A 25422-nucleotide genomic window follows, 5' to 3' on the forward strand; every position below is an offset into this window, starting at 1 on the left:
AGAGATGTATTGTACACCATTGTCTACAGCAGAAGACGGTTGTCCCTTGTGTCTTCAGAGACCGAATTACACAATGCATATGAATAATTCACGAAGCAAAATGCTTGCCATTATTGCTGATACGATTGTTTTGAAATTTTATTCAAAGCAATAGATGTTAATACCGTGAGATCAGACTGAGGGGAAAATCCATGTAACAGTTGACACTTGCCAGAAACTAATGTTGTGGGTAAGATGCCTGTTCAACAGAATAATTGGCTGATGGATTAAAGAAGGGATCAACCCTTTCCTGATCTCGGATCAATGTTGGCAGAAAATTAGCCAAATCTGGCATCGCAATAGGCATCCTATGACCTTGCTTTTGTAACATTTCCCAGAACATGGTCTGCAGCAAATAACATCAGAAGGCTGTTATCTGTGAAAACTTAAGGGCTGAAAACGAAAACAATATGGATGATGCAAGTAGAGCAATAACAGACAATTCTGTATAAACCTCTAACTTCAATCACTCAAAAATGTACTACTAGTCATGGCTAACTTAAGGGTGATTTATATTTACTTGCGCACTGGTGTTATGCACCGGAAATAGCTACAGTATACGCTCATGTGTTGCTGTGAGCATGTAGATCTGCTATTTTCAGAAGTATATCAATGCCTTTATCCATTTCACTTTGAAAGCAATTCTGTTCATGCGCAGCATGTGGCATAAAATTAAATAAAAATCAAACGGCTCCCAATGTGATCTTTTCAAGCATACACAACTACAGTAAGATGGCACCATCCCACCCCCAAACCAATGCACCGCAGTGCTGCTCCACGCTGCAGCCTGCAGCCCACTCGTTCTAAAGATATCACACACCAGCCTGGTCGCCAGAAGAAAAATGTTGGCATTGTGCGTTCCTGCAAACCAGGGATACGTTGAGTCTCAATGTTTCAGAAAAAAAAAACGTTTCGTATGAACATTTCTAGATACTTTGTTGACAATGACGAAATGCGGATTACGTCGACACAACGCATGTCCCATGTGTAAACTACCCTTAACCCCGTAACCCAAAACCTGACCTGTAACCCTACACCAAAACGTCAGGAATCAAGAGGGGTTTAATTGTCGCTCACTTATACAGGTACAGTACAAGTAGGGAAATGTTGGTGTGGCATGTTCCACAAGGCTGCTAACAACAGCAATACAATAAACACAGGGAGTAGACATGGTCCATATTGGTTCAGAAACATTCAATGCATCCTTGATTTGCAGAAACGCACAACACGAACATTCTGTTCTGCCGATTTGGTTGCACTCGTGAATGGCACACATGCGAATGCACATGCGCGCGCACACACACACACACACTTATATCCTCGTGGGTACATCAAAAGCAATTTTTTCGTAAAATAAATGTCATTTTTGTGCAGCATTTTTAGCCCTAACCCCTCACCCTAAACCGAACTCCTAAATGCCTAATCCTAACCCCAACCTGACTCTTTTAATATCCTCTTATTATCCTTGTGGGGATTTTTGGTCCCCACATGCATAGTAATACACACACACGCACACACACACACCAAAAAAGGTTGTGTTGTAATCATCCGGCCTTTAATGGTGGCGCCGAAGATGAAAAAATAAATCTCAGCCCACTCTGCAGAGATGCCATATCAAAGCCTTTCTTTTCACAGAGACATTCCTTAATTGCCTCAGAGAGTCAGACTCGGTTGCGTAACATCCAAGTGTTTAGAACGCAGTTCCACATCCATTACCATCCTATGCAACACGCCACACTATACGGATTTCCATAATACAACGACATGCTCATTGCGAGTTATTGGTTGCGGGGGGCTGTCCCGGGGGCCTGTGCGTGTGGGTGGGGACCCGGTGGATGTAAACAGGCAATTAGATACTCACAGTCAGATAACGTGCATCCAGATCCACCTTCTTCTCTAGTTCAGACAGCAGCTCGTTGTGAAAGGACTTCAGCTGGGGAGGGGAAAGTGGCACAGTAGGCAGTTCAGTATAGATAGATAGATAGATAGACGGATAGATAGACCTCTATTGATCCCAAGGGAACTCCAGGTGTCACAGCGGCACCGCAGTAGGCATGAAACACAGATACAGGTCAGAGTAGAGAGATGCATAAGAAATAGTAAGGCAACAATAATTAAAGATAATATATTTAAGTCTGGCCTGGCCAATACGAACTTGGAATGAGTGGGTAATAGATATAAATATACAGTAGGCATAAGTATAATGTACAATGCACAATCGTTCACCAGTAATAGGGTAATAGTAGTGGATATAACATGTCACAGTGGATATAACAGTGGTGCACACTGTACAGTGCTTAGAGTAAGCACACAACTATGACACAACCTTAGCATTCCTTTCATCACGTCCTCATTCCTAAATGGGATTAACAACTGATGGGGCCATTTGGGATAGTTGTTGGTGCAGGCTGGCTAGTCGGTTTTAGGTTCATTGCCATGAAAGATTTTATCAAATGAATATGTCCAAAGTCAATAGATTTGACAAACAATTTTCCCCCCTTTTCTCCCCAATTTAGTCATTATGTCAATTCCCCCCCATGTACAGTACACGCCACGGCCCCTTTCACTGCCAACCCTACTACTACTTTTATTTTATTTGCGCCTGTCTCTGTCTATCTTTTTATTTTTTCCCCCCAAAAAATGTAGAGTAGCCAATAATTGTTTTACCCCCGTTTCTCCCCAATTTAGTAGTTATGCCAATTAATTCCTCCCCACACACATATTTGTGTGTTGTCACTGCTGTTGCACCCTACTGACTCACCTGTCAGTGAGGAGCCCCACTGGGAGGACTTGGGCCTTCGTCCTACTCCTCCCGCCCAACACTCACCTGCTGACAGGTGCCGCCCCAACCCGTAGGAGTACGTGCAATGACAAATATCACCCTCCCCGCCCTAACACAGGCCAATTGTGACAAAGCCGGATGCACCACGGTGGATTTTGAACCCACAACCTCTGTGGTGGTGGGCAGGGACTTTACCACTGCGCCACCCGAGCGCCCACCTACTACTTGGCCTTGAGGCACACGTAGACACTATCACGTTTTCTCCTGTATACACCAGCTGCTTCTTTTGACCTGACAGTGAGTCTCACTAGATTTGACAAAAGTTGTTATGATTCATTTTCTCCCAGTAACAAAATAAGGCTGGCTGACGTTACGTTTGCTTCTGACAGCTGCCGGCCGTTGCTAGGTTACAGGTATAATCTAATGGTAAATAAGGCAGAGTGATACTGTTATCAGGAGATATTTGGTACTCTTTAGAATGCCAATTCTACCTTGATGTGTCTAGCCTATTTTCACATAATCAAGAGTTGTGCTAGCATAGCCTGAGCTACGCATGTGTTGCATCTCCTTGTGTACTAAAGCATTGGTTCTCAACATCGGTCCGGGAACCACCAAGGGTCCAAATGGACCCTTACGGGTCTAACGGGTCCATTTGTACAAAGTTAAATTAACACTGTGGATTTTACAGTGTAGATTGGGGTCCCAGCGATAACCCATTGTACACTCTCAAGAGTTACAGACCAGCAAGGGTCCATTTGGACCGCTGGCGGTCCCCGGACCCAAAGTTGAGAACCAGTGCACTAGAGCAGTGGCTCACAAACTTTTTAGCTCGAGACCCAAAAGAGAAATTAGACGTTGGCCCGGGACCCAAACTAGAGAAAATAGCAGATCTACAAGCTCACAACGCGAGGCTTCGCGCCGCGTTGCAAGCTTGTGGATCTGCTATTTCCACTACTTCTTAAACATTTAAAAAAATATATATATTTATGGATATTATTAGATTTTTTTATTGTATTTATTTAATACTTTTGAAACCATCTTATCTTATGTAGGAAACGGAAAAAGGGGCTATTTACTCGCGACCCATAAAAATTGGTCAGCGACCCAAACATGGGTCCCGACCCACTGTTTTGGAAACAGTGTACTAGAGTGCAACATTATGTGTGTCATGTCGTATAGCTATAGATGCTTGGAATACATACCATCTCCTCTAGCTGCACTTGGATCTGTCTGTGTACTTCAGCCATCTGGAACAACACGTCCCCTACACAGAGAAACACCAACAGAGAGGGAGGAAAGACATGATCAGCAGTGAACGAATGTGAGCATCACTAGGGCAGAGAGAAAGCGAGAAGGAAAGAAAGAAAGAAAGAAAGACCCTAGCGTGCAGAGCCCATGCAGCAACACAAGACAGACAAATATACAGGACAAATGTAAGGTAACTGTGACGATGAAGAAAATGATGGAACTTTATTCTTGGAACATCAAGAAGCACAGAAAACAGAGACCGAACCATTAACAAGAAATGACAGAAGAAAGGTAATAACGCAAAATAAAACACAAACAAAGTACTGAGGAAGAGAAATAACTTCTCAACAGTCCAGGTTACAGAATAATGATTCTTCAAGCGTTATGTCAGCACTGATGCCCTGCTGAGATCAGCTGAAGTGATTTCTGTGATTTGTTCTTAAGATCAAGCAATGTTGTTTACGGAAACAAAAATCAAAGAAATTGCAAGGTCTCCAAAACAAAACAAAAAAAGCCAAGGAGGGGGGAGTCATGCAGCTTGCGGAAGGGTGTCATTGTTATACCTACATGCTGGTTCTTCTGAATATGCAGTGCATTGTAAAGAAAAGGAACACAAACACCTAGATTGAGCGAAGGACACATACAGTACACACAGACACCTTGGTGGAGAGACGGTGAGAGACCTACAGAGACATGAGACACATACAGATTTCCCTGATCAAAAGCCCAAAGGTCCAAAGCCCCTTTAGCACATGGAATAGCATCGTGGCTATGACTGTAAGTGCGTCATTTAATTATATTAGTGCCGTGAGAGAATATACAGTCCGTTTATTTATTTGAATTTTCACTGGAGGATAAAGCCCCTTGAGATGCAGCATCTCGTTTTCGAGGGGGTCCTCACAGTACTGTATGTCAGTAGGTCAGACTGGATTGCTTAAGTTTTAATGAGCCTGTTTTCATCAATCAAAATGAACAGGCACCTTCCTGAATTAAAAAAAAAATGTTTTGGAACCTTTTGGAAGCATTTTTTAATGGATTGCATGTGACTGTTTCCAGCTTTTGCATAAAACTCATAATAAGGACATAACAAATAGAAAGCCATGAGGTTTCCATAGCAATTATTGCAATATCCTTTATGTTTGGTATTACACAATATACTATAAATGGCTGGGTGGGTGCATTCTATGTGATCTAGAACTTGGCGCAAATTGAATGCGTCATAAAAAGATTAAGCTGCAAAACACACAAATGAATGATCACAAATGGCATCTTATCAATATCTAATCATTACACCTACACATACTGTATATGTTGATGCAAACAAATACTCAGGCCTGACCCATGCAGCGAGGGACATTTATGGCAAATATCATAGTAAGGTCAACGTACATCAACATTTTTCTATGCTTTCCTGTTCCATAACCAAAAAAAAAGGGTTTAACTTAATTAACTTTGGTGTAAGTCTTATGATTTTCAGTTTGTTCTCTCAGCACAAGGGGCTTTGGAGTGGTCTCCATATACAGAAAGTGTGTACAATGCAAGCTGCTACATACAGATGACACCGAGGTGCTGAAGTGCACCAGCGCTGACTTGAACTCAACACAAAAAGCAACAAGAGCAGCAAAGCAGCCTGGCCGTCCATCCCCTTGTGACAGACAGAAAATAAAAATGTAAGTCATTATGCTTCATTTGTAGTGAGTTGTTGTACGATGGTGTCGTACTGAGCTTGTAGATTGGCTCTTTTATCAGGAGAGAGCATCACTGGCTTAATGTTTTATAAAATCAATAGCACACTTTGGAACTCTTGAAAAGCTCTGGCATTTTCTTGCACCATTTAAAAGGAATCATACTGGTGGCATTGCATGTTTAGACTGCACTGATTGGGACTGAATGACTTAAGTACAGTATACGTGTACTTTATTGCTGCTGCCAACAATTCTCCAAAGCATGCTGTAATTTCTTTGTATTTCCAAAGAAGCGATTGGTTTCCATTCATTTTAACATTGAAGTCAACTTGAAGAGACTTGAAACTTGCTTGAGATACGTGAAAGTAATCTGCTGCCATTGTTTGTCAAAATCATATTATTTGTTGCATTCAATTTTCAATGCAGTTGAAAGCATGGACTGATTTGAAAAAAATCTTGCTGGCGGAAATAGTCCCTGTCCCTGGACAAGAGAAGTTTTAATTATTCCATATCCAACATCTAAAACATTTCGGCATATGCTTTGGACAAGGTCAAAAAAATCCCAGACCACCAGTATGATCCTCTTCTAGTTCCAAACAAAACAACTATGAACCTTGATCACACAGTCAATCAATCTAATCACTGTCTCTTGAAACATGTGGCAGCTCAATGATTCTGTTAACTTAACGCTGTGTTAATCATTGAATGTTGATACGGTTCAGTGTTTCCATAACCAATTGTACTTGTCATAACTAAAGCCATCAGCCACGGTCCTCAAGCGACACTCGACCTGACCCATCTGCTTAACCCATTCAATCCCGGAACGCATCTCTGTCAAAATAGCAGATATACAAGCTCATAGCGCGGCACAGAGTGCAGCTCTATGAGCTTGTAGATCTGCTATTTTTGAGAAAAAAAAACGTGAATATTTGTGCAAATCTTTGAATATATATTTCTAAAGCGAATATTTGTATACAATATTTTGTTCCAGGGACTCCCAGAGGCAAAGATGAGTTAAAAGTGTTTGCTTAAAAAATAATATATATTCAAAAGATTTGCACACATTTTCACGATTTTTCAAAAACAGCAGATCTACAAGCTCATAGTGTGGCACTCTGTGCCGCGCTATGAGCTTGTATATCTGCCATTTTTGAAAAGCCAAAGAAATCTAAAATGACAGACGTGTTCCCGGATTGAATGGGTTAATGCCATCACAGACCAGACACTGCCTGCTCCGCACCGTAATATCCTCATAGTGTTCCTTTTTGTAACCTCTGCAACTTTTGTAACTCTGAAGAGTGTGTGTAAATATAACCCAAAGGCACCCGTTACATTTGCACACACTCTCAGAGTTAAATTAACACTGACCTCAAGTAGTTGCTAAGGAGATGTTTGTTTGTTGTCTTTGTGCAACCCTGCTGATCTGGAGTCATTCAGAGGGAGGCCAACGCATCCAGGCACGCTAAGCCGATTACAGATCTACTCATCCCTGATCACTGCTCCTGCAGGCTTAGATGCTGTGGCATTCTGCTAACAGCTTGAACTGGCTGGATCAATTAACAGAATGAGCAGACCTCATAGAGACACACACACAAAATCTCACCTCTTCATTAGCTCATCTCATCCCTCAATACCCCTCCCCCCCGTCTGTGTCTCACACACAAACCCCCCCCACCCACACACACACACACACACACACACACACGTCATTTGGGTTGAAACAGGTCAAAGCAGTATGAGGTTTGCTCAAAAATGAATGAGTAAATGAATGAATCTATGACAGTCATCTGATTTTTAATTACTGCAGGACACGAGATGCCAGTGAACAGGGGGAAGAAAAAAAAATACGCTTTTGCTGCACTGCCAATACTTTGCAAAACAGTTGCCATAGCAACTTCAACAACAACAGAAAGCTGGACGACTGCAAACCTCGGCAGCTGGTGGTGGTAACAGAAACTAATTCGATCAAGTATCGAGAGGCACCATGTCGAACATTTCACTGGATTATGTAACATTCCCCAGTGTTTTTTTTTATGAACCAACCAACACGGCGAGGCCGTGAGACTGTGCCAGGCAGACAGGTATGCAACCCGAGAGGCTCTGTTGAAGGATATCTGGATGTCTACCAGTGAAATGCTAAATCGTTGCTGTCTGGTAGAAACCTTGTATCTCCATATTTCATCTTTTTATGTTTTGCTGTAAATGAATGCCCTACTTCATTATACAAGACAAGAGTGTCGCACAAAAGTAGTAAAATTTGCATATCTACAAGCTCTGAGCTTTACCGGCTATAGATCGGCAGCAGATCGACTATTACAATTTTTTATATAATAATAAAAAGGAATGGTTTTGGACTTGAGAGGTTTCCACCCAACAGCAATGAAATACATGACAGACTTGGTTGATAGGCGTGGTCTTTCTGGACACCGACACACGTGAACATGTGCGTTGATTTTCATTCACTTCCTAATTCACGACCTTATGAAGTGAGAACCACATACCTACTGTAGGCTAACCAAACATTAGTTTATGTCAAATAAAATAAACTACTCTACAGTAAATACCTTCCATGACTTAAACATTTGGACCACACACACACACACACACACACACAAACCAGTAAATCCACCTTCGAATGCTCCGTCATTATTGTATCAATATTTCCAATCTCATCACTGGCTCCACCCCGTAGGGCAGAGGGAGAACAATAGTGTTCTGTTTCGGTTAGGTGAGCTTAGGCTGATCTGCACCTGCGGCTCTGCTACAAGAAGGCACACGCCTATTAGCCACAAACACTGAGTCAGGACAGGAAACACGGAAACGCAGAAACTTCAACTTCAGTCTCTCCCCCTGAAGTATGACATCAGCCCCTGCAGATGCATTCAATGCTTGTGTAACGATGGCATCGGATACACCCACACAGGTAGAGACAAACACGATGTTGGTTTGAGCACTTTGGAAAAAAAAAGAAAACGAAAAATGTTTCAGTGGCGTCGAGAGAGACAAGCGAGAGAAAGAAACGAGTGAGAGAGAGAGAGCGTGTGCGAGCGAGAGAGAGCGAGAGGGAGTTAGAGAGGGAGAGAGGGACATAGAGAGATGGACAGGGAAAGTGGACGTGGATGGGGAGACACTGAATCATTGGTGAAGGTCAAACCGCATTCACTACGGGTTGTCATGGAAGCAGGATAATGCCAGGGTCGTCGCTATGGGAGAGGTTGCAAAGCGAGGGGCAACGGTTGAAAAGTGCTGTGTGGCGTTACGCCACACAGCACAGATCTTTAAACACAGTTTAAAGATCTCTTCCCTCACAATCAGTCATCATTACATCATTCAGCATCTGCTCGGAAGCGGATAGAGGAGTTGGCACTACAACTCTGTGTGCATGCGTGCGTGCGTGCGTGCGTGCGTGCTTGCGTGCGTGGCTACCTGGCAGTCCTTTCCTCTATATTCACTAGGGAAACAGGCTTAAGAACAGATAATGGTGTGGTAGAGAATGTGCGAGATGCAGATAATAGCTGAGAGCCTGGGTGGCTGAAAGCATTTACCGCAAGCAACACCAAATAAACAGAGTTAATCTTTAATGAGAACTAAGGTCTCTCTGTCCCCTCTCTCCCTCTCACACATCCTCAAACATGCAGTACATCCATTTTTTTCTTATTGACTAAATCTGACCTACCTCTTTGGCTATCCTGCTAATTTGCCTTTTTTTTCAAAGCTAAGTTAATGTAAAAGCTGCAAATCTGTAACTTAAAGTCCTACCCAGGATTCAAACCCCAGTCTCCTGCATGAGACAGAGAAACCACATCTTTGCCACTCACACAAGGGGCAATCCCTGCTTGACCAGGGGAGATATGGTGCTCATGGCGGTACTACTTGTTAACCAGTACAAAAGGTGTCCTACCTGACACCAGAGTCTACACATCTGAGTGGAAGAGTAGGGAGACCATCTCCATATTAACATATACTCTACCATACAGGTTGGTTCAAATAAAATGTCTCAACTTCCTGTTAATTTTACCATTTTGATTTAGCGTAGGGTTATCTGTGGATCTTGTCCAGATCTTCTTCCTAATTCAAACAGGAAGAAGACCCTTTCAGGTCCATTTGGTTATTTGGTTACATTAAAGTACACTCTCAGTTACAAATGGATAAATTAACAGAGGGCTTCGATGTATTAGGCCATGCAGTTGTTAACAGTACAGTAGACTCCAGAGGAGAATCGTGTGAATGACTTCCTTCAAATAATACCAAGTCCAAGTTCATTGGACTGTCTGAAACATGGGGGTTTACTGCATTACATTCAGCCAGGTAGGTCATCGATCACTGTGCCACCTGTGTGACACTTGTATTGTATTCCATGTATTGTTCTATGCGGCAAATCGCACCCATGAGACGTGATGTCGTTAAGGAAGGTGAAACAAGACTCATCGCAAAACAAACTCGGTAAACCTCTTTTCCTTCCTTCTGAACAGCATACAGAACATGTACTGCACGGTACTGTAAGTGACCTTGCTGCAAAGCACACTGACTGCTTTGTCACCGGAGAGAACAGAGGAAGACACATTGTGCTGCAGTCAAACCGACGTGAGAGACAAGAGTAAGAAAGAGCCAAATTGAGAGGGAGAACATTGACAGCCGGGTATAGTGCACAGTGGGTGTGTGCGTGCGTGTGTATGTACGTACACGCGTGTATTAGACCTGGTGGAAAGGTTGACAGCAGAAGACACAAATCTTCTAAAACATTGCGATTGCAATAGGCTGTGTATATACAGTACAGTAGATGTTTTTCTGTTCTCTATGAATTGTACATGCAGGCCTAATGCTTATTCAGGTACAGCATGTTTCATAGTGTTTTCAGTGACCCTGGTGTTCTGCTAGCTTGAAATGGCTTGATAAATTCAGAAATCTCAGTGTTACACACACGCGCGCACACGCGCATGCACGCACACACGCACGCACGCACGCAGCTCCATTCCTTAACAGGTACCTGCATGAGTCTGTGTTTTCTTTTCCATTGGCACTTATTAAGCATATCAAGAGCTCAGCTGGAGCCTTCTGGGTGAAACTTCACCGCCGCCTGAGTCTTATGTTGCACAATAGTCTCTGTTCCGTTACATATAGCTGTCACTCTCTATCACTTATTACCAACACCATTTCCTCTATGTAATAACTCTCTCTCCCTCGTCCTCTCACTTAATTTTCACCAGCACATGTCTGTTCCCATTTCATAATAACATCATTTATTTTTTTGGGCTTTGAACTTAGATGAGATGAGTCTCTGAGAAGACGCCTACAGTATCAAACATGAGGGGGAAAATAAGCACCCCCCACAGATCTTCAAAGGATTCCATAATTCACAAGCACACGCGTCGTGCTCTCACACACTCACTCACACACACACACATCCCCACACACACACACACAGGGGTAGTACTGTTCTTTTAAGGACATAAAAGTTTTAGGACCATGCCGGTCGAGCACCAAAAATAGCAGATCTACAAGCTCACAATATGGCATGCTGCGACGGGTTGTGAGCTGGTAGGTCTGCTGTTTTTGGTGCACAGCAACAGCGCACAACAGTAGCCTTTAAACCATAAACCAGGCATAACTCCAGGCATAACTCGATGAAACCGAAATCCCAAATTAACTGGTTTGATGTCCAGAATTTGTCCCAAAATGTGGCCTATCCCATAAACTCATTCCCTGCCTAGAACGACTAAAACGACTTCTGTCCTTTAAGCCCTGTCTGCCAAGAACGACTAAAACGACGTATTTATTTATTTTTTAACCCAAAGACCAAGGAGACTCCCATCCACTTCCTTGTTAACTTAAAACTTAAACATTTTGTATCTCGGCTCCTGAGTACTTTTTTTTTTCAATGAAAAATCTCTGGCAGTGGGCAAACGCAAAAACAAGTTAAAACCAGGAAAGCATCTGTGTCATTTTCGATTTTTGCGTTGGCTATTCAAAATAGCAGATATACAAGCTCACAGTGCGTCACTTCGTGATTTTAGAAAATCTTGAAAGTGTGTGAACAACTGATTTCGAAGGCATTTGTAGAATTGGCCTCAGGTTTTAATGGGCTATGTAAGGAACACACAGGAAAAAAGTGCATACTTGTCCCCAATAAAGCATCTAGAGCAAGGACAGAAAACTAACTCAATACTCACCTGGCCAACACATACTGTACTAGGAAGTTCTGCTTTGATGATGACCTTTTGACATTAGACAACCATACCAGTACATTGATTTACACCAAGTTAAATTGACAGTCAGGATTTTGCGGTGTACAGTATATATACACACTCTACAAGCCCAGAAGAAATGAAGGACAATATGTGTGTGCGTACGTGTACGCATGCGTGTGTACCATTTTCATAATCTCATAAGAAAAAAATATCATAAGAAAAAGTGTTAAAACGATTTTTAGAGTTTACAATTCGAAAGATTATTCAGGTTGAGGTTACGGTTAAGATTAGACATTTCAAGGTTAGGTTTAGGGGTTAAGAGTTTTCTAAACCCAGTTGCGTCACACACCGAAAAAAAATCTGAATCTGCAAGCTCACAACGTGTCGGCGCACAACGCACTTTGAGCTTATAGATTTGCTATTTTTTGGCTATTGTTTGGCTATTTTCAATGCCGTCCTAAAAGTTTGATGTCCTCCCGAGTATAGTTATACAAACCTGTGTGTGAGTGTGAGTGTGTGTGTGTGTGTGTGTGTGTGTTTGTCAGGGACCTGGGAGAGTGTGTCGGCCACTGGTCTCCCATCATGCAGTGCGTGTCTCAGAAATGGGGCAGGAGAAGGCAGGGGACCCCAAGGGATAATGGTGCAGAGCTAAGAAAAGAGCTCCTCTGCTCTCATTTAAACAGGGGCAGGTGTTGCAGCGAGAGAGAGGTAGGCCAGACCAAAGCGAGGAAGAGGAAGAGGAAGAGACACAGACAGTGAAGGAAAGACATGAGAGAGAGAGAGAGACGTGTGTCCACAAATAACACATGCTGTCCACAATTATTACATAATCGCATAATCGCAATTATTCCAGATAATTAGATGTTTCCAACAGATAATAATGTTTCCATGTTGAAAGAAATTCATATATTTTCTAACAGTAGTGGAAATAGAAGCTCATAACACGCGACACCTTTTGAGCTTGTAGATCGGCAAATTTGTACTATCTCTTGTTTCAGTAATTTGTCATATCTGTCCTGTGCAATATTTGTTTACATAGCCTAAAAGCCAAACAGAAATGTATTTTTATTTTATTTATATGCTCCAATGTTGAACGCCAAAAACACAATTAAATCATTCATCAATAATTTGTGAGACAATTAATTGTTAAGTAAAGTTTCATGACCGTGAGTGACAGTCCTAGGCTAGCTGTACACAACAGTATGTTTACTTGTGAGCACTCGTGCAAATACGGCCATGGTGGAGTTTAGATGCCAATTCTGCCTGGCCTGCCGCCACAAAACTCTGCTCTCAAACGCAGACCTGCCGTCATCAGTTTAGCCCCCAAGATGGCCTCCACTCACCAGCAGCAATTTAACGTTCAAGTGTCCCAGATCCATTAACCTAACAAAGACAATTACGCCATGCCACTTTGTGCCTAATGCATCTCGTTTCCTCCCCACTGTGTGCAGTATGCTTTCTTTTCTCAATTACCATTGGAGAGGGGATGTTTTTTCCTGGGAACTCTCCCACCACTTCTAGCCTATGCAATACATTTGCTGGCTACAGTTTAATACGACCCCTCTCTCCTCCGTTACAAGTTATTTCCCTACGCGGGGCGCCACTGTGCCGAATCATACATGAATTTTTTTTTTCATAAGGTGGAAATTAATTTACGACGGTTACTCAAGTTGATAAGAGGCTACAAAATATGTTTGATGCCCCTGGGCTCTGGAATGCGAAGGCAATACTTTGCATACCTCTCCAAGTCCTTCACAAATAAAGACTGACTTTATTCAGCTTACAGAAAGGGCTATACAGTACCTTTCTATACTGTAAAGACCTTTCATGATCCTCAAAGGCAGATGAGAGGATAACGCACACTATCATTAACTGCCTGACAAAGACATATTTTCACGGATGCACTGGAATTGCCATTTAAGGTTTGGGTGAGCTGCCTTGCTTTGCACTAATCCTTCTTTCCATTTAGACAGTGAAACACTAGCCATGTAAAGGGCCCATTATACTTAGTTGTGCACCGGTGTCGCACACCGCAAATAGCAGAAAGAAATACAAGCTCACAATGCATTTCAGCACGATGCATTTTGATCTGCCGTTTTCGGTGCATGACACAATGCACAGCCAAGTATATACATCAGCCTCAGCCATAAGACGACATGGTGGAACACGCCCAGCATAACATAGTTCAGCCCTCAGCTCAATTTCACCTGAGGAGAGAGAGAGAGAGACACACACACACACACACACACACACACACACACACACACACACACACACACACACACACACACACACACACACACACACACACACACACACACACACACACACACACACACACACACACACACACACACACACACCTTTGCCAAGTCAGTGGGAGCCTCATCAATTACAAAGCACTTAGTTCAGAGTAACATAAATAGAGTGGAGCTGTGCTCATTGCTCCAGACAATCGTAAACACCTCGGCAGCTTCCAGCTCTCCGTTTTCCCCGTGAGTTTGAACCTTTTTTTCCCTCTTTTTTTTCTTCATGCAACCTTCCAGGAAGTCCCATTGAGATACACATCTACCTTACAAGGGAGACCTGGCCAAGATGGCATCAACAATCCAAACCTAGAAAAGCCACACAGGGTGAATGCACGCCTGCTCCTTTCATGTGACGTTAGACGGTGGCGGGAGAGAGAAAGAATGGGAATGTGGGATGAGGGAGGAAGAGCAGGAGTGTGTGACTGTATGCTGTGTGTGTATGTGTGTGTGTGTGTGTGTGTGTGTGTGTGTGTGTGTATGTGTGTGTGTGTGTGTGTGTGTGTGTGTACGCGCTCGCGCGTGCGAGTGAGTGCATGTGTGTATGTGTGTGTGTGTGTGACTGTGTGTATACAGTATGTGTGCACGTGTCCGTCCGTGCGAGTGGGTGGGTACCAGAGTGACAGGCGATGGTTAGACCAACCAGAGGAGGGTGCGTGGGAGGGAACGGGTGGGCGTACTGGGGACTGTTTAGAGATGGAGCGAGTCCGTTTCTCCAGGCAGAGATATACGCAAGTGGATTAAAAAGCGTGTGCACAAACGCACACAGAATTAACAGCACATGCACATTATATGCAGAGATTCCTGCATAATATGCATGCATGCACACACATACATGTGCAAAGCTCTCAGGGGTACAATGCAGGATGATTTATGTGGACAATGAAAAACCAACATCAGAGGGCAATATTTTACAGGGAAATTGCACTCCCCGCGTTGAGCTTTTAATGTTTATGTGTGAACGATTGGGGGGGGGGGGTGGGGTTAAGGGATGGAGAGCAGCTGCCTGCTCTCAGATGTGTGTAGGTGGGTCCATTTGCAGCCTGTCTCATACTGAGCCCCTATGGCATTAACAGGCTTTAAAAGAGGTGCAATAACAACAACAACATCAACAATGCACGGCTCTCTATCACACACGCAGTACCTGCACATGTGCGCACGCACGCGCACACACACAAATGGCAATCATCAGCTACACAGTATCTAGACCAATTTGCACTACTACAAGCTCAGTGTGCTACATTACCACAAATACATTGTCAAATCCCAAACTGTCATTTTAACTCTGAGAGTTAAATTGACACTTAGCGCTCAAGAGTTAAATTAACGCATGGGTTTTTACTGTGCACATCATTTCCCCATCCACTTGCTATGGATAGAGAAAATAGATCCTAGACCAGTGGTTCTCAAACTTTTTCATGTCAAGGACCCCCAAAATGATATGTATTTGGCCGCGGACCCCCATGTCAAAATATTTTGTTCCAGGGACTCCCAAGAAGCAAAGATTTGAGTTACAAATGTTCACTTAAAAAAATATTATATTCAAAGATTTGCACAAATTTTCACGATAAAAAAAAAAAAGCAGATCTACAAACTCACAGCGCAGTACCCTGTGCCGTGCTATGAGCTGTGTTATCTGCTATTTTTGAATGGCCAACGTATAAAAGGTTAAAGTGGTTAAAATTATTTTCATGCTATATTAACCCCCACCCCCTGGAACCCCACAAGGACCCCTGGGGGTCCCCGGACCCCACTTTGAGAACCAAAGGTCTAGACAAACAGGCCATTGCTAAACAGTAGATTCCTGTGTTCATGATGCAACCCTGAAGGGTCCATTTACACCAGTGTTAAATGAACACAGAGAATGTTTCTGTGCAGTGGGTTTGGTATGATGGAGTTACAAATGGATCCTACCTAAAAGCACTGGTTGTCCCAAACCTTTTAGCTCGAGACCCAAAAGCTAAAGCTCACAAGCTCACAACGCATCACGATGTGACGCATTGTGAGCTTGTGGATCGGCAATTTTCACTACTTCCTTTTTTCTAATTTATAGAATTTCTTGTTTTGAAATAATAATAATTAAAAACTAAATGTAGGAAACAAAAAATTAAGGGATGTTTTTACTCGTGAGTGACCCACAAATGGGTCCCGACCCAGTGTTTGGGGAAACAGTGACCTAAAAGAGTCAAGGCCCATTTGGTGGGCTGGGTGATCCCTAGCCTGGGATCAATGCCATTTTCGGGTTTCTGATCCACCACCGGCGCCGTGCACCTGCAAAATGATTCCCCTAGTTTAAAAACGTGTTTAGTTTGGTATAATCGTTTTGTTTCTTTTGGTATAATTATCGTTAGATTATGTGCATTTTCTATTCTAACTCGTAGCGCGACTAGCGAGACTAAACTAATTGATTCGCATTATGTTGGGAACAAAAACAATGCGACGCCAACCGGAACCACAATTATTTTTTTCCCTTTTTTCTAAACCAGATCACACGGCTGGTTTTAGAACAAATACCAGGCTTTCCTCTGAGGAGAATGCGAGGTTAGGTGATCCCTGTCCCTCTGTGCACAGAGAAACAGGACGCAGCAAGCCCTCTGGGCATGGCCTCAGCACCTAAACGTGACAGGGGGCCACAGCACTAGACCACTATCAAAGACCCTACATTTAAACCACGGTCAACAGGTGGTTGGAAAATCAAATAGCCTCTGTGATCTGCCTGGGAAATCACAGCAGGGGGCGTGCTGGGTGTGGTCATGCATGTTGTAACCGAATGACAGATACATTTGATTGATATCTTTTGTTCCATCACAACATGTTTTTTAAGGAAAGACTTCAATTGGAAACCCTTTTTGTTTTGTTTTGTTAAGCTTGATGAATAGTGAAACTAAATCAGAAACAGATAGATACTGGTACCAGCATGGAGTAGATAATGGTAACAGATAGATAATGGTAAATGCAGATAGAATGAGAATAATGAGAAGAATGAGTCATTCTTTCAAATACTGAGTGCCTTCAGGCAGTGGTTCTGAAAAAGTGGAATCAGTTTTCACTTCCCTCATACATACATATTAGTGAGTGACAAAAGCTGTGAGTGAAAGACCCCCCCCCCCCACCACCATCACACGCACACAGTCACACACTTTTGGAAAATGGCATCAGCTTTCAGTTGCAACTAAAATGACACAAAAAGGGTCAGTTCACACACACATACATGCACATATATACTGTACATATACATACACACACACATACAGTATCCACAGCAAACCGCGCACACACATACTAGTACAACAAACACATGCAGTGCACGAGACACACGCTCAATATACTGTCTGTGTTTAAAGTGAGATTAAACCCTGCTGAGTTCCAGGCAGAGAGAGAAAGATTTGCAGCGGAACAGAGCAAGGTGAAGATAAGATGAGCATACTGTCAGATCATGTGTTTACTGCTGCCAAATTCAGATTAATACGTCTGACTGCCTGGACTAGACAGCTCCACAACTGTAAGCGAGCAAACCCCAAATTCTGCACGGTGGGAGCGAAGTAAACTCACAAATCAATGGAATTGGAAACGCTCAAAAGAGGCCGAGAGTGAGCGAGAGGGAATGGCCGTTTGCTGAATAAAATATTCACTGAGCACTTTCAAGTCGGTTCCTGTTGGCTGCGCTGAGGGAAGCCCAAACTGGATCCCTCCATATTAAGCCACAAAGCCCCTGTCATATGAACAGCTAATTCTACACAGATCAAGCTGCCCACGGTACAAACAGTGACAGTGAAATCTCCTCAAATAACAGATGATTTCCCCATGGGCTGACGATGGCCAACATACTATACTGTACGGTAGATCTGAGATACAATGGGCCAGCTGGTGGTTCTCTGGGTGACGTCCCTCCCTAGCTTAACTTATACTTTGTGGTACGTGTCACTCACCAAACATTATTATGTTTTTATGTTGAAAAACAGTTATTTTATCAGTTAGCTTATATACTAGGCTTCCACCTAAGCATTGAATTTACACGAGTACTCTTATGCACTCTCCCTTCCACCCACACAATCACCCACGCAACTCCCACAAACATTCCCACAACAGGTACACCGCAATTTACACGCACTCCCTCAATAAGACACACAGCATAGGAAGAAGCTCCTTCCATGCGAAACCAATCAATTTTTTTTTACAGTGGAACTGCATCAAATTGGGGCACTATCACATGATATGCCTTCTCAAAAATCTAATCTGCAGCTCGGATGAAAAGCATTTTGCCATCTTCTCCTGTGGCTCTCATCTATGTTTGTCACAATAAATGTCTGGCTCCCTTCACTCGGTGCAGGGTGAGAGGTACTGCACCTATTGACACTTGCCTGTCTCTCTCGTCTTTTCTTTCTTTTTTTCCTCCTGCAAGCTGTGGCAGAGAGAGTAGGCCCGGCGTCAATATGAAATTATTTCCTCAGAGGCAACATCTTGCCTCAGCTTGCCCTAGAACTGAAATAGATCCAACATAACTCCCATCAGATTAACTTCTGATTCCATATTTTCAGACAGGGAGCCAATGTTGCATGCTGGGATTGTGTGTGCATGTGTCTTCATGTGTGTATTTGTTAGATTTGGGTGTGTTGTGGTCAGAACATGTAGCAGTCACATTGCCATAATACGGTGCCAGTGCCGTCCAGTGCAGAACCAAGAGATGGGGGTAACGGGGAGCGTCAGACATCCATCAACTCCATCAGTGGCTTACCCAGATCTTTGGATCCTTGGCTCTCGCTGGCCAGCTCACCCATCCTCACCAAGGCATCAAAGTAGCCTTTGGCAGCAAATGTCACATCTGGAAATGGAAGAGAACAGAAGGAAGTCAAGAGGAGACAGCAAAATAACTCTACGGTTGGAGATATAAAATAACATGATTACTGACCATACAGCACATCAATATTCCTATTACACAAAAGAAAAAAGCCTTGAAGCGAATGTTCTCTCTATCAAATCGGTAAATAGACAAATAGACACAACACGTAGGCCTCAAGTTTTAGGGCAGTAACTTTAATGTTAATAGGCGGCACAATCAATGGGTACTTTGACACAGTAGCATAAGTGGTACAGCTGGCGCTAAGTGGCAGACACAGTGGTGCAGGATACGTGGTGCAGCGCTGAGATTTTACACGCAGACATTATTGAACTTTTACGAGGCGCAGTCACAGTGTGGCAAAATCCCCGCCGGCCCAATAGAAACAAGTAGTCAAGTAGGAGGAAAGTGTGAAATAAACTCTGTTTTGGCAGCGTCTGATTCCCCTGAGCTATATATCCTGTCTTTGAGGTGGACTTTCTTTGGACTACCCTGGCGCTGTGCCAAGCGACAAGCACCACACATGTCTCCATAGGGTTTGATAGCATCTGCTTGGAACTCTGAGAAAACACGGCACTTGGTAGTTATCGAGTTACCACCCTCCATCTAGAGCCCACAGTGTGACACTGGCTTCACTTGACACTTCTCTAGTTGTGTACGATAAGAGGATATCAGATGCTTTCATATACCATGGAATATTTCTCCTGGGTGAGGGGACGATAAAAGGATCGAGAAGGTGAAAACAAGCTTGCACTGATTTGACAGCAGGCCAAATTAAAGTGCCACAGGGCATTAAACTTCCGCCTTGAGTAACCACTTTAAAAGCCATTAAGAACTGAGGCCGATCCCACAAATTCCTTCTAAATCAGTAGTTCTCAAAACTGTTTCGTGCCAAGGACCCCCAAATTCATATAGATGTGGCCGCGGACCCTCATCTGAAAATGTTTTGTGCCAGGGGCCCCCAGAAGAGAGGTTGTGTGTTTTAAAAAATTAAATAAATTATTCAAGATTTTTCAAAAATGTCAACGCTAAAATCTAAAATAACACAGATGCTTTCCTGGTTTTAAAGGGTTAACCCGCCTTACTTTGTTGACCGGGGCTCCCCAGGGGTACTGCACTGTATATGCTTGGCCCCCTACTTTTTCCCCCTCTACACTAAATCTCTTCACTGCAAATGACAGATCTACAAGCTCACAACGCGTATCAACAACACATCAAGTTGAGTTTCTAGATCTGCTATTTTCAAAAATATTCAGCTACTATGACATCATGCCCCCCAGAATAGCAACCCGAGTGCTTAAGTGGGTAACCTCGATGGTGAACAAACTCAACCATGTCAAACATGGACGAAACTCAATTACTGCTGATGATGTATTAGAATTCATTGCTGAGGAGAAACTAGAGTTTATTCAGGCAAAAGGGACCCAAACACATCGCGACAGCGACCTTTGACAATTTACAGAATGGATGTGTAATGGGGGGGCTGGCAAGACTATAATTTTGTTTGTCAGAGCAGTTCCTCGTTGACAGCAATGTCAATCTATTTATTCAATTAAAGTGTTGCTGAAATGCTACTGTCTCTCTTAATAAATAAGGCAGTGATAAACAAATTATCACCCAGTAATGCAGTGATAAACAAATTATCACCCAGCATGCATGGTACACCTTGGTTGGATAACGTGTAATGATGAATGCCCAGGTGATAACCTACTATACTGTATATCACACTGTGGATGTTCATTTACCCCGTTACTTTCGTTTCATATTTTAACGCAACTTGTCGTATCTTGCCTCCGAAACTTAAGTGGCTCACTTGTCTAGCAAAAAATAAAACGTACGTCTACTCTAGGTTGACAAAGGTTCATGGCACTTACTCCAACCTTGCACTTAGTAAATGACTACGGCGCCTAAATGCCTGAAATTGTATTGGTACAATACAAACAACTCAAAGAAATCCCATGGTAGCTTGCACGCATGTAAAGTTTGTAAACACACGCACACGGCTTCACCTTTGATTTAGAGCTACAAATCCAACACCGACCCCGCCACTCTGTGAGGTCAATCCTGATCAATAAACACATCTTCGCCACTCCCAATAAAACAAACAATCTCTAAAGTACTGCTACCTTACTCCGATCAATATCCGTACAAATCCCATTATTCCACCCACAGCTGCGCTGCCAAGCAAAAGGTTACATAGGGCAGAGTCGACGTGCCGCTGTCGGCCTGATTGCCATGTGGTCTGCCTCGCCTGCCTGCCAGCCTGCCAATCACGCCGTCTCCATTGAATTATGGCGGCTGCCTTCTGGAGGTGAATAATGCACCAGGCTGGGTGACAGATGGGCGCCGCACCTGCAGACAAGCTACCGAGTGGTACACACACGTTTACAACGATAGTGGCCGGCCAAGAAACTAAACTAAAGCCTTTTTATTTTATACTGTATTTACATTTCAGCAAGCGACACTTGTCACACGGCTGTGAGGCTTAACTCCAGCCAGGCGCTGCCAGGAAGACACTGAGACTGGTAGTCAGTCACTCAGAGCTGTCACAGACGCCGTGGCCGAGGAGGAGGAACATACGCTAATGCTAATCCCAATTACAGCTGAGTCAACGGCAGCAGACATTTTACAGGGGGACACCTGAGAGACAAGAGTCTCTGAAAGGAGTGTGTGTGTGTGTGTGTGTGTGTGTGGGGCTAGGGCTGTCGCGATTATGAAATTTTACATGACGATTAATTGTCACTCAAATAATTGCGATTAACTATTTAATTGTGTTTTGGTCATTGAAAATCACATTTCTGTTTGGCTTTTAGGCTTTGAAGTTGCACATGGCAAATATGACACATAACCTAAATATGCAAAGAAATGACATATTTAATAACTTTATACTTATATATAATTCTTATACTTATACTTAAAAAACATTAATAGTGGAAACAGACGATCTGCAAGCACACAACGCGTCGCATCGCAATGCGTTGTATACTTGTAGATCTGCTATTTCCACTCTTTTTTTATTTTTTTTTAAACCTTTTTCAACATGGAAACAATTATGACGATTAGGACGAAATAATTGTGATTATCTCATATAATTGCGATTAGACAATTATGTAATAATTGTGACAGGCCTAGGAGAGGGCTGAATATTTTGCCATGTGTTCTCATACTAAAGGCAGTGGTGTGTGTGGGTGTGTGTGTGTTCAGTTGCAGGGCAGCTGAGCAGATAAGCTGGATCTACTATATGAGTGCTTTAGTTCCTTGTGATGCCATGTGTGGTGAGGGGCTGACGCGGACAGACTGAGAGGATTACCGGACCTCTGATTGCAGGGCAGACTCAGACAGACCGTTGGTCCAAGAAGGGGAGGTGGGTGGGGATGAGTAGCTCATCTCAGAGCTACACTCATCCATTTCCTCTCCTCTGTTTGCGGAGGAGAAGAGAAAGAGGAACTTATTTCTTAACCACTCATCTCTTAACCCTGGTGTCCCTATTCTGGGCACATCATAATAATAGTTGATGAACATTCGGCAAAAATAGGCGTACAAACGAAATGGCTCAAATGTGTCAAAATGACGAAAACATTATGAGCTTGTAGATTGGCTATTGTCGGTGAGGGGTGTAGAGGGGAAAATAGTTTAAGTGGTTAATGAGAAGATGAGTAATTTCTTTTTACTTCTGGACACTTCTCCACGTTTTGGGAGATGCACTGTAGCTTCTGTAGCAGATAACCAAGCAAGTTATTCATTTTTGTATAGACGTACCCCAGAAAGCCTGACTGGTGTGTGTACACAGAGTGTACTCAGCATTTGGACCATATGGATACATGTGTGACCTTAACCACTCCCTTCACCCAAATCAAATCTAGAGCCTCTTAGTTCGTTTGGTTTGAGGCCAATCCTGCAGAGTGGGTCCTTACTGGTTAGCTCAGTGAGTTCCTACCAGACTAAGTCGAGGATTAGTTATACTCTCTGTAAGAGGCGGTGGGAGCATGGAGGGGGATAGGGCCCCTAAACCTTGGCTGGATTTGTTGGACTGTATGGGTTATCATCTACTACCTCGCACAGAAGATGAAGATGAGTTGAGTTCCAGGGAAAAGGTTCAGTAAAGCCGTCCTTAATTCAAAGGATGAATTGAAAATTTTAATTAGGTCTGAATCCCATTCAGCATCATCACACAATGTTACAGCTGTAAGTGTGTGAATGTGTGTGTGTGTGCATGTGCGTGTGTGTGTGTTAACCACCTGGATTTGCATGGGGAATCAAACAGCTATTGCCAACCAAAGGGGAATCCCCTAATGGCCAAGAGAGATAATAGGCTTGTTGGGGCAAGGCCGCTCCGCTACATTCATCCCCCTTTGACCAGCACAATCCAACTGGGAAAACCCGATCCGGACGGGCCTTCAATGCAATCACCTGGATTTGAACCCAGGTCTCCCGCATTGGGAAACGAAACATCTACAACTTACAATGCACACGCCATCCCCCTACCTTTGTTCATTTGATCTACTACTGCAAGTGATCTATCACCTGATCGAAAACAATCCAGTTCTGAATGTGCACTGCATCAGATTAGCGAGCCGTAGGGCTTTGTGTTGCCCCAAACACTCTTCCCATAGAGCCGGTGCCAGAGGCTGCAGACCAGATGATAAGGCCTGCCTGTTTAGCAGGGGAATAAATAGTCTTTCTTTCTTTCAGTGAATCAGGAAAGAGAGATGGATATACATACAGGCCAGGGTGGTGAGAGAGCAAGAGAGAGACCCACAGACAATAGCAGATATTGGCAGCTTGGCCATCTGACTCAACCTGTGAGGATGAAGTCGAGAAATGGCGAGAGAGAGAAATTAATAAAAGATTAAAAAGAAACTCACTGGCAAGGGCCTTCTCGTAGCTCTTCCCCATGGCAACAAAGTTCCGCAAGCAGGGGTTGAACTGCTCCATGATGGTCTGAAAAGAGAGAGACAGAGAACGCATGTCAGTTGTCAGCAGAGATTCAAGGGCAGAGAAGAAAATACATTTCTGCCATGTGTGTGTAGCTCTCACACACACACACACACACACACACACACACACACACACACACACACACACACACACACACACACACACACACACACACACACACACACACACACACACACACACACACACACACACACACTTAATGCAGTTTGTAGCAATGCTGCTACAAACTGTATTGTATGTGACAATCGCCTTGAACCTTGACCACACTCCATCTCTCTTGCTCTCCAATCCCCTTCTCGTTCAAACACACTTAAATCCTATATACTTCAGTTGAACTGGGTCCCTAAGGAGTCTAGTTTGGTCCCCTCCTTTTTTCCGTCTACACCAAATCTCTTCTCTAAAAATATCTACAAGTATCACATTTCTGTGTGTTGTGAGTTTGCAGATCTGCTATTTTCGCTCAATGTTCACCCCTGATTAGGGACGCTTGGGTTGATGAGGGGCAGCCATAGCTAAATGGTAGAGAGGCTGTCTGGGAATCAGAAGGTCCCCGGTTCTGCCCCCCACCCCCATGTGTTCAAGTGTCCCTGAGCAAGACTGACACTTGACCCTGAACTGCTCCTCAGGCGCTGTATTAATAGCACCCACTGCTCCTATAGTAATAGTTAAGCTGGGTTAAATGCAGAGGACAAACCTCACATATAAATGTGCTGCGACACAAAAATATGCGCGTCCCCTTCATGTGGTCCAAACCATCATGGCCACAATTATAGGGACACCATGTTGTGTAGGACAGGCTCACACTCAATGCCCGAGTGACAGCATGTTAGCATGTGTACAGTCCACTGACTGCATTGCCCAGCAAGCTATGCAGAACCACCATGGCCGTGAAATAACAGGACAGCTGCGCAATCCTACTGGCCGACTTGGCGCATCCGAAGACGACGACCGTACCTCAAAACCAATGTAAATAACGTGTTGGTATCGCACAATGGACGGCGAGAGGAGCCAGCCTGGGTGACACCTGACATCTCCCATCTCCATCTTCGCCTCACAACCTCTCCTTCCCCTCCACCCCCCCTTCGCCTGTTGCTGTCCTCCTTCAGGCCTTCCTCCAATTATCCGGTCCCCAGTCAGCTAGTCAGGAACAGCCAGGGGACAGAGAAAAGACAGCCACAGCACTGCAGCAGCAGCCAGCACCAGTCCCTACACTAGCCATCAATACTGCAAGAGAGAATACTCCATAATAATAGCTCTAGCTAGCTAGCCCTTCCCCACACTGTGGAAGGAATGGAATGGCACAATATGCCCATTTGCAACTACCTGAAACGATGGACAGAAAGCCTCATATCCCTGTTATGTTGTGCCAGACATCACC

The 25422-nt window shown here is 43.6% G+C and overlaps 1 protein-coding gene across 2 annotated transcripts in view; it reads right to left on the bottom strand.

The window, feature by feature from the left end:
- The window catches only part of LOC308097886 (BAR/IMD domain-containing adapter protein 2-like), a 68679-nt gene that overhangs the window by 27891 nt on the left and 15366 nt on the right, over positions 1-25422 (bottom strand). For both annotated transcript variants that reach the window (XM_080445992.1, XM_080445993.1), the window contains exons 2-5: positions 23951-24026; positions 18984-19070; positions 4024-4085; positions 1901-1972 (exon numbers count right to left, since the gene is read on the bottom strand). In XM_080445992.1, the coding sequence (XP_080302118.1) occupies positions 1901-1972; positions 4024-4085; positions 18984-19070; positions 23951-24026 (297 nt within the window). The remainder of the gene's footprint in view (positions 1-1900; positions 1973-4023; positions 4086-18983; positions 19071-23950; positions 24027-25422) is intronic.

Source organism: Gymnoscopelus braueri (genome assembly GCF_963280865.1).
Source record: "Gymnoscopelus braueri genome assembly, chromosome: 13".
NCBI lineage: Eukaryota > Metazoa > Chordata > Actinopteri > Myctophiformes > Myctophidae > Gymnoscopelus > Gymnoscopelus braueri.